The 10,216-nt window shown below is 30.4% G+C and overlaps 1 protein-coding gene and 1 long non-coding RNA gene across 2 annotated transcripts in view; one reads left to right on the forward strand and one right to left on the reverse strand.

Moving 5' to 3' along the window:
* The first annotated feature begins 4,813 nt into the window (after positions 1 to 4,813).
* LOC114370201 lies at positions 4,814 to 6,483 on the forward strand. Its single transcript, XR_003657790.1, has 5 exons — positions 4,814 to 4,967; positions 5,073 to 5,142; positions 5,493 to 5,504; positions 5,599 to 5,671; positions 6,295 to 6,483. It is a non-coding gene; the product is annotated as an uncharacterized LOC114370201 (long non-coding RNA).
* A 2,471-nt stretch (positions 6,484 to 8,954) lies between these two features.
* The window catches only part of LOC114371186 (eukaryotic translation initiation factor 6-2-like), a 33,434-nt gene continuing 32,172 nt past the window's right edge, over positions 8,955 to 10,216 (reverse strand). The window contains exons 7-9 of the mRNA XM_028328626.1: positions 10,103 to 10,206; positions 9,471 to 9,581; positions 8,955 to 9,385 (exon numbers count right to left, since the gene is read on the reverse strand). Of these exons, the coding sequence (XP_028184427.1) occupies positions 9,128 to 9,385; positions 9,471 to 9,581; positions 10,103 to 10,206 (473 nt within the window). The 3' untranslated portion in view covers positions 8,955 to 9,127. The remainder of the gene's footprint in view (positions 9,386 to 9,470; positions 9,582 to 10,102; positions 10,207 to 10,216) is intronic.

The following is a 10,216-nucleotide window of genomic DNA, read 5'->3' on the forward strand; positions in this document are numbered from 1 at the left end:
TGAAGTGCAATCCACGGCTTCAAGTTTTATCTCTTCGTTTTTTTATTTAAATGGTTACATTTTTTCGTGGTGATTTTGCCTGTTGCTTTTGATAATTGTTTCTGCGTGTGTGTATTGGTTGGCAAAACAATATTGGTGTGTTTGTTTTGCTATTATAAATTATAAGTTATTCATGATGTATGTGTATGAAACTTTTTAGGAATTGTATTTATTTTTCAGAATATTAGATCGTGATATTCAAAAAAATATTTTTTTTCTTGGGATTTTTTTTCTTGTTGGTTTTAGAGATCTTGTTCTTTGTTGCTTGGCCTTTAGATCAACGATGAGTTAAGCTACAAGTTAGTCATGTAATTTTTTAAAAAAAATATCTTTAATATTATTTGGGTTCGACAAGCTATGAAGATTCTTTTATAATTTAACGATCAAGAAATTTCTTGTGTTTTAGCACGTGATAAAGTGATCACTACATATATTCAAACATTTAAGTATGTTTTGGAGTTTAAAAACAGTAAAATAATTCAAAAATACAACATACTTTGAGGGTAAAAACCTTTTAGTATTTATGAACATCGATTGAGTGAAACATGTAAGTAGTGTTATCAGTTCACCTAATATCAAGTGAGTCCATGTCTATCGCTGATAAAGGGATGTCACCTTCGTATTGCAAGTAGGTAGTTGCTTGGAAGATCCAACAATAGATGTGCAAATTTAAAGTAACTTCAATTTGCAACTCTATTAGATGGAGTTGCTTGATTGAATTTTGGTAGGTCCTATATATCACGTTTATATATTATACTTTATAGTTATTTTTCATCTAATATGCATTTATATTAAAATGAGTCTTACTTATAATATTTTTCATTTTACACGTTATTTTCTTTGTCCTTGTTACACATTTTGATTTGTTATCTTCTTAATTGGTTTATTACTCTCTCTCATGCCACTTTCTTCTTCCTTGCCGTTTGATTTGGTCAATTGCTCTTTGTCGATGCACCTTTAGCATCAACAACCTCATTGTCCGCTTCCACCACTACTCTGCCACATTCACAACTTTTACATGGAGATTTCCTCGTTTTCTGTTTTGAAAACCTCAACATCAACACCACCCGTGTTGGTTTCGATAACCTCAAAATCAACCATACTAACAAGGTCTTCCTCAATGATGGTGACCTTATGCATATTTTTCCTTTAATTATGAGTTTCATTTCTTTTAGGCAACACATGTACAAAACCTTCTATGATTTTGGGTTTTTTCTTTTTTTAAAGTTACAAAGCTCTAAATCACGAGCAATTACTATTTTCACGTGAACTTAGACTTGTCTCATTATGTCAACTTCACCAACAACTTTGTAAAAACAAGATCTTGTTTTTAAGAATTGAGTGAGCATATGAAGGAATGTGTTTGTCATCCAAAATCAACATTGATAACCTTGGGACTTTCTCGTACATTATTCTTGAATATAATTAAATAATATAATATAATAAATATTTAAATTTAATTATGTTTTTAGTTCCTCAAATTTAACATATGTATATTTTTAATCTCCCATGTTCATTTTCTCTCATCACTTGTGAAATGTAATATTAATTAATTAATCAAACAATCCTTCAGAAATATAAGTGATTTGTCTCTTCTCTATATTATAACTTTTCCATTGCTAAGTCAAATATATTTCCCTTAGCCCTCATGTTATCTTATTATAAGTTATTATTGTTTAGAAACTTGAATACAGGTTCATGTCTTTGTCAAATATAATACTAACAAGGGCTAAGTGAAATATAATACTAATTAATCATCTATAAATAATCAATTGCATGAGCAAAATGTAAAACTAAGTCAAAATTAGAAACAAAGTGTTATTCAATCACCATGGACGTTAACAATAACCAGAATAACACAAAACAAAATATTTATAAAATTGGCTTACCTCATTTTAACCCCCAATTTGAAGTGTATATGTATTTAAAAAGGCATGCAACCCTGAAGATGGTTTGCAAAGAGGATAAGTAATGGAAGGCAGAAAATAATGCATGAAAAAAATGTACTGCACAATAAAATTGAGAGAAAAAAAAAAGCAAACATTTTGAATGACCAGAGGTACGAGGAATTCAAGTTGTTATATAGAATAATACCTAAATAAAATAAAAATAAAGAAAACAAAGACCAAATGAATAACTATTTGCATTTCTCTTGTTCTTATCACTTTGAGTATTGTAAAAAGGTGGAAAATCAGGATTTTATAATTGATGAGTTCAAAATATGTTTTTTTCATCTTTTTGAAAAAAGAAGAAGATACATTTAAATTAAGAATGAACCATGTAAAGGATTACTATTACTATTGTTAGGTGAATAACTATTTGTCTTTTTTTCGCTTTTTTTTGTTATCATTTTTGGTCCTCTAAGAAGGTAGACTAATGGTTTTTGTAAAAGAAAAATATCACCCTTTGCAAATAAGGCAACCAACAACATTTAAAATTAATAAGAAAGACTTTCTTACTTTCGTCCTTCACAAGTTGCTTGAAATAAAAATGGATGACTTCTCTAGTTGCTATAACGAGAATCACTCTACATTGTCTAGATAGCAAAAACACATGCAATAAAATAAATAATTTATCGGTACCAATTTCACAATTATCTTAATTTCTTGACAGAAAAAAAAACTATTTTTATTTAATGAAGAAAAGTTACATGAGTGCATACTTACAAGCTACCACCATCAACAAAGCAATCTAAATGAGGCCTGCATGTCCAAAATAAAACAAAAATACAGGGGTCATCGTTATAGAATTATAACACAGTGAAGTTGTCACAACCGGCAAGGATGACCAGTTATTTGGTTAACATAAAAATTAAAACAAAGAACTTTTTCCCAACTCATTGCTTCGACCTCTAAATTATTTTTTTATTCTTCAATTGGAATTCAAAGAGATTTATTTGTGGAGAAATAAGTACGCGTAATTATCACGGTTGTGTTGTGGTTGAGGGAGAAGGCCAAAAGCTAATTTAATTATCTCAAACATTGCATTGAAAGCATTTTCATAGATAATTAATTAGTCTTCAAACTATGCATTGGATTGTACAAAATTAGTGGAAATTTAATTCCCAAAAATGGAAACAGTACAAGCTTTAATTCTAAAAATTAATATTCAACACTCACTCTTTAATACTATGAAATAAAGTGTAATTAATGTGTTACACTTTGTTTCATATAATTACACTTTTAACCTCGTTTTAGGTGGGGAAGGGGGCGAAATTATTGAGGACATTACTTTTATACTTTTATTTTATTTTATGATGTTTCAGAGAAAAAAATTATTTACAAAATTAATGTTGCATAAAGTATTTTATTTCGAGACTACCCTTAATTAGTGGGAGTAATGTATAAAAAGAGTAAATGAGTCATTAATTAGAGAGATAAATGATAGGAAGTTACTTAATATTTTCCTTAAAATCTAACAAATTAATTGTATTTCTTAATATTTATGTCAAAACCTTAAACATTATATAATGTGGAATGAAGGGGGTATAAAGAGCATATATTAAGATTAAGATGCCTAAATGAAAATAAAAAAAATTTCAAATCTCAATTGCTTTGTACCATAAGAATTGAATGCATTTTATATTTTGAAAACATTAAATACGTTAATTTTTTTATTTAATGTTTTTTCAAGAGTAATTTTCATTCAAATCATATTTTTCAGGAAGAGTTATAATTTTTTTTTTTTTATGAAATCAATAAGAGTTGTAATGATTCTGATCATCACCATTCCATTCAAGTATATAGGTTATACCTTTTCAAGTACATTATTGCCATATCTAATATTCATTAATCATAGATGTTAAAGACATGACAATATTTTAATAAATTAATGAAAGATCAATATTTATAAATAAAATTTATGCATTAAAAAAAGAAATAAAATTTCTAACAAGTGAACTTACACATTTTCATTTTCTCAAATAGTTCATTATCTATACTCTCTCTTTGTGTATAATGGTTCTACATTCCACTAAGATTATAATCTATGAACTCATACATAGTAACCAATCCTTGCCACCATTAGGTCGTCCCAAGTAGGTTTTTTCTTCTCTTATTTTAGTACAACTTTCACTCATGATTATTGAGAGTAGACAAATTACATCTTTTTTTCTATTTAGGGAGCCTCACAATCATAGTTTAAAAAACTAGACCTGTCAAAGCATCGGGTTGGTGGATCACTAGGAGGACCAATAGGTCGATAATTGAACCACATAAAGCGATACAAATAATATATTTTTTAATATATATATATATATTATTTATGTCATTAATAACTAAATAATATTGTTGGCTTAATGGCAAAATTGTGTACTACGGGTCCAGGGTACTGGCTTCAAACCTTAGAAGTGTGATTTTTATAGGAAGACGTGCACAACAGAAAAACTAACAAGACATGTACGGGGAAAAGCAAAAAATGATTAGATACCATATAAGACATGAAGAGGTGTTATTTTTTTCACTATAACCCGTTCAGATCAAGAACCACTGGTTAAACCACAAAACGATTGGGTCATACTCGGATCGACCATTACACTAGGTCTCAATTGGACTAGTTGATCTGAGACAACTTTTAAAATCAATGTTGCATAAAGTATTTTATTTCGAGACTACCCTTAAAACAAACTACAATCTTTGTCTCTGACACCACCTTTAACAGAATAAAAAAAAAGTTCATTAGTCAACATCATTTGAAAATTACAATAACCCAAGAAAGAATCAACCACAATTTAAACCTACACTTCGTTAATTTCCTTCCAAGTTTGGTAGGAGTGTGAGTTGTGCTTAAAGTGGCTTGATTCTTGGAGTAACACAATGGTGATAATCATTCATGTATGCTAATACAATCATTGCTTATTGATTAGTCTCCACCATAAGCAGATTTGTAAACACCAAATTTTGAAGCCTCTGTCCTTAATGAAGCCATAGGTAGAAGATATGGAATTTGTAAACATCAGACAATGGAATTTGTAAGGTTTTAGTTGCTGTTTGGTGTGTAATTTTCTAATACTGCTATTATTTGGATGGATGCAGTCTATGATTGAATTGAGTCGCACCCAAGATGAAGAAGTTGGAGATGGGACAACATCAGTCATCATTCTTGGTATGTTTTGAGCATATGTAGAATTGTAGATGCTTTCTTTTTAGTATTGAATCTTCATCTAATTCTATACCTTTTGTCATCCTGTTCTGAAAAATTTCTTTTAATGATTGATAATTTTATTATGAAATTGAATCTGAAGGCGAATATTCCACCGATCAGTTTTGCTATATTTTGCATGGTTTAGTAACAAGTCATGGCTCTTGATTGATGAATTCTAGATTTTGTTATGTACTTAATGGAGAGACAGATCTTTATTTGATTTATTGGGTTATATGTTGTCTCCCCCCTTCCTGCTGGTGATATGCTTCATGTTGTTGAAGCACTCATTGATAAGAATTATCATCCTACAGTTATATGCCGAGGTAATGTTTCTCTAAGTATTAAAAAATGATTCTTTTCTTTTCTAAAAGGATATCAGATTCTATATGCTGAATTTTATAATAATGTTATATGCAGCTTATAACAAAGCTTTGGAGGATGCCATTATTGTCCTTTGATAAAATTGCTATGCCCATTGATGCCAAAGATCGTAAGTTTTGTCGCTACTTTTTTCTTCTCATTTCTTAGGAGTGGAAGAGGGTAACATCCTTTTCTTATTCCAAATGATTTGCAAAAATTTACAATGAGCCGAGCCTTTTCAACAATACACGCTGCTGGTTTGTAGAAAAAGTGTCTAAGTAGGTGGCTGTTTAAATAGTTTGTGAGAGTTGGGGCCCGATAATTTCAAGGAACTTCCCAGTAGAGTAATGGAATTGGGTTTACTGGAATCCTCTAGCAATTTGTAAAATGTATTTATTAGGAAGGCCATGGATATACAATAAAATTACTATTAGCAAATTGACATTGTTTTCTTATTGATTTAGCTAGTTAGTGCCTCTGTTGTTTTAAGAGGATACTTGCATAACAAAATGGCTTAGTTGATGTGGCCTAAAAGCTTATAAACATGAGTACAACCCTTTTACCTACCAGAGGGGAATTGATAGATTGAGCTTCTTGACTTCATGTTTGATAGATTTGCTTTTAACTTTTTGTGGTTATTTCATCTAACGGCACTCACCAATATTCTAGAGTAGATAAATATATATACACACATACATAACTACTGATATTTAGTTTCTCTTTTACACAATCTTAACGTGAATAAAACTGCAGGAGGTATTGGAGATAGTCAACAGCTGCATAGGTACCAAATTCACTAGTCAATTTGGGGATTTAGTTGCTGTGAGTATCCTCTACCCCATGGTCAAGATTTTTAAATTTCAAATTTGTCTTTGTTCTTTTATCTTTATTTTGAGTTGTGAAAATTCACTACATGAGGGCCCCACCTACTTGGGGTTGGGAAAGATGGATGTACACAACCTTACCCTAAATAAATAATTACAATTCTTTTATTATGTGTTTGAATGTGGAATTTAATTTTTTTTACAAAATTCAAATACACAACATTTTGATTGCCTTGATTTAAATTCCTTTCATTTTGTAAATATTTTGTTTGAATGAGACAACTCAATTTCTTCTATTTTAATTTCCTTATTTGGATAAAGTAATTCAATTTCAATGAAATTCAAATTTTCATTTTTAAATATTTATTTAAAAATTAAAATTTCAATATTGAATGAAAATAAATGAGTCATTTTTTAAATAGTTAAATATTCAAAATAAATTTAACGTTATACAATATTTAATAATCATTTTTTTAATATTTAATAATTAAATAATCAAAATAATTTTAATACTAAACAATTTTGAATCTTACACAATATTCTTGTAGTAACACACAAAAAAACTTGGATTAAACAATACTGCAAAATTAAAGATGAATGATATGTAATTCCTTGTTCTTGTTAAAAAAAAAAAAAATTACCTAGTCTCGCAATAATTTTGAAAAACATATTGAAATTAAACAATTAATTAATTTAAGGACAATTATCTTCTACAAGATTTAAATATTGATATTAATTTCATTGTTCGTAAGAGAAAAAAAATACTTTAATCCATATCAAGACCTAAAATCATATATCATCAACATTGATGCCACTTCACTTATAATAATCAACTTTTTTTCTTGCTTTGTAAGAATGCAATTCCTCTCTATTCCTTGTTCACAATACCCTCACATAAAAGAAACAAAATAATATAAGTTACAACAAGCAAGACAAATAACCATAGTGAACATATCACTTCAACTAGGCATAAAAAATACACAATTTTATAATTTGAGAGTTGAAATGGAAAATGTAGACAAAAGGTTACTCACCAAGTTTCATTTTATAAGATGTGTTGAAACATAATCTGTCTTTTCGTGAATTGGAAAGGCTTACACAATAGTTGACTGCTTTGGATCATCAGCTAACCATTTAACATCTTTAGCCCATTGTTGTCTCTATTACGATCTGGTATCAAAGCTATGTCAAGTAACACTTCCTGAGTATCTTCATCATCGACTTTACCATCCATTTTTTCTATCATTCTGTCAAAAGAGTTGGTCATTTTATCCAAAGAAGCTGCTATTCCTCCTTTTTCTCTGATCTTTCCCGGGTGAGAATGTGTGCCAGAAGAAGTTGAACCTTGTATTTTTCCTTTTGTATCAGAGTTTGGTTCTTCTAAGTCTACAGTAGCACCTAAACCCATGAATTTCACTTCACTCGTTTCTCTATTCATCGCTTCATCAACATCCATAGCAGTTTCTTCTCCATGACCCGTGATTCTATCTTTAGCACACAAATCCATTATATCATCCCAGTTTTGAAGCACCTTGAATCAAAACGGTTTAGCCGATTTATGCGACTGGAAAAAAGAAAAGTCAAATCCAATCTATTTTGAATAACAAATAGCAAAATGTTGACTTTTTCCAACCTCAATCACCCTTATTGCCCAAATTCCTTTGATCTCTCGGTACATCATTAGCCAATACACACATGTTCCATCTCCAAATTTCATGTAAAATAATTTCTTGTTTCCTCATTATTATTAGATGACTCCATTGAAGTTAACCCTGCACGTAACAAATGTTAGATACAACCTACTTTATTCATTTGATTAGTCCACTGCACAATCATAGAAAATATTTCAAGCAAAGTTTTCATGCAATCGCAAAGTACAAAAAGTCTATCTTCAATAGCAAAGTTCAATAGTAACAAAGCACACAAAGTTAGTTTGTCTGTAATAACAAATTACATCTAAATAAGAACTATCTCTAAGCAAAGTTTCTTCTAACTTGATAGTTAGCAAACATATTCATAGCTAATGTATCTTGGAATCTTGTCTATTCCTTAGTAGCTTGAATAGCTGTGATATCATTTATGACATTATTTTGAACTTCTCCCCTTGATTGATGGACTAACTCTTCATCAACAACACATAAGAATTCTATGTTTTGAACTCTGAAAGTTGATCAGTTTGTTGTTCGTCTCTTATGAAATTGTGTAACACAAAACAAACATTGATATTTTTATTTGTGTCTTTATATCAAAAAATGAAGGAGTTCTTAATATACTCCATCTCAAGAATACATTAAGTGTTAAAAAAAAATATTTTAATGATAACCGTTTAATTTGATGTTTATTTCTTTAAAACAATTAGTATACAATTTAAATTATCATGTTACTTAGATTACTAAGATTATAAATTAGTTCTTGAAAACTTAACATTTATGTTAAGATGTTAATAACAATGTTGCATCATAAACCGCATAAGTGGTGCACGGTGCACGGTGCACCTAGGACGCAAATACAAATTTAAGAAGCTAAGGGTGTCCATGTAACGTAAAAACATCCATATCTAACCTTTGATTTATGGACGACATCCAAAAATTGAAATAAAAGATCACATACGATTAATGGAAACCACGATTCTTGATTGAAATAAGCGTGTTCATATTTTGGATGACAGAACTATCACAAACTATTTACCTGCGAAAAACTGAAACAAACTGAAATATCTTTAGCAACAAGCAGTACAATATGGTACGAAAAGTGACAAAAATTTAGACATAAGTATCAATGAGTGATTTCCTCATCTCATCGACAATGGCACTAGGTTGGGCTTCTCTCAGCTTGAAAACACTCTCAATCACTGAAAGTTCTGTTGCTGTGGTGTCTGAACCACAAAATGCTGTCCAATCATTTACCGTCATCCCAGCAGCTATTACTTCACTACCACGGTTAACAGTCCCGGCAACCAAAGGAACCTGAAGAAGTGTGGAAAGTTCATCCAAGTCTTCGATGGAGGTGTGAGGGTGGACCTGCACAAAGTGTATGGTCACAAATTATAGTACACATTTTTGAAATCAGGATATTCAAGAGGACAACATTGGGTCTTGTACTTACCAAACCACCTCTGTTGGAGAATACACAGTAACTGCCAACGAGAATATTACCTGCAACAGTCTGCCTGAAAACTTCTACTCCAAGAACATCTGCAATCATCTCCTCAGTTTCCTGAACAAAAATTTCACGATGAATAATAATAAAGCAGGACAGAATCATCTTGGATTAGAGTGGTCAAGTTACCTAGTCTTACCACACATGATAGCAAACTTCTCAATGAAAATTTGTCCATGCCTTTTATAGAAAACTATTTACAGTTTTCGTGAGTTGTGATCATAACCTAAAATTTTTGGATTTAGCTCTCTGATAAAGTAGAAAGTCTGTGAAGTTAAAATGCAGGGGTGTATCCACCCTCGATTTAAAGTGGCTAAGTTTACATGATACTTAAATTCTCAAGGGTATATACATACTTTCTCGCATTATACACTTTCTTACTTTACAGCAGTCAAATTCAAAAATTTAAATGATCAATTCAGATTGACAAGCAAATATGTGACATGTTGGCCATGTCTTTACTCAGCACCCATGCTCAACATGCAAATATAACTGTCTCCAAATCAAATTCCAATCCTAAATTAGTATAAGAGATTAGCATATGAAAGAAAAGACTATAATTTATAATAAGACAATACCTTGTCAAGATCAGTGTGTGTGAGGGCCACATGGTCATTACATGCTATACAATTTCCCAGAGCGGATAATCTTTCTTCTATACGGTGAACAGCAACTTGATCAGTGTCATACCC

This window comes from Glycine soja, chromosome 10 (genome assembly GCF_004193775.1).
Source record: "Glycine soja cultivar W05 chromosome 10, ASM419377v2, whole genome shotgun sequence".
Lineage (NCBI taxonomy): Eukaryota > Viridiplantae > Streptophyta > Magnoliopsida > Fabales > Fabaceae > Glycine > Glycine soja.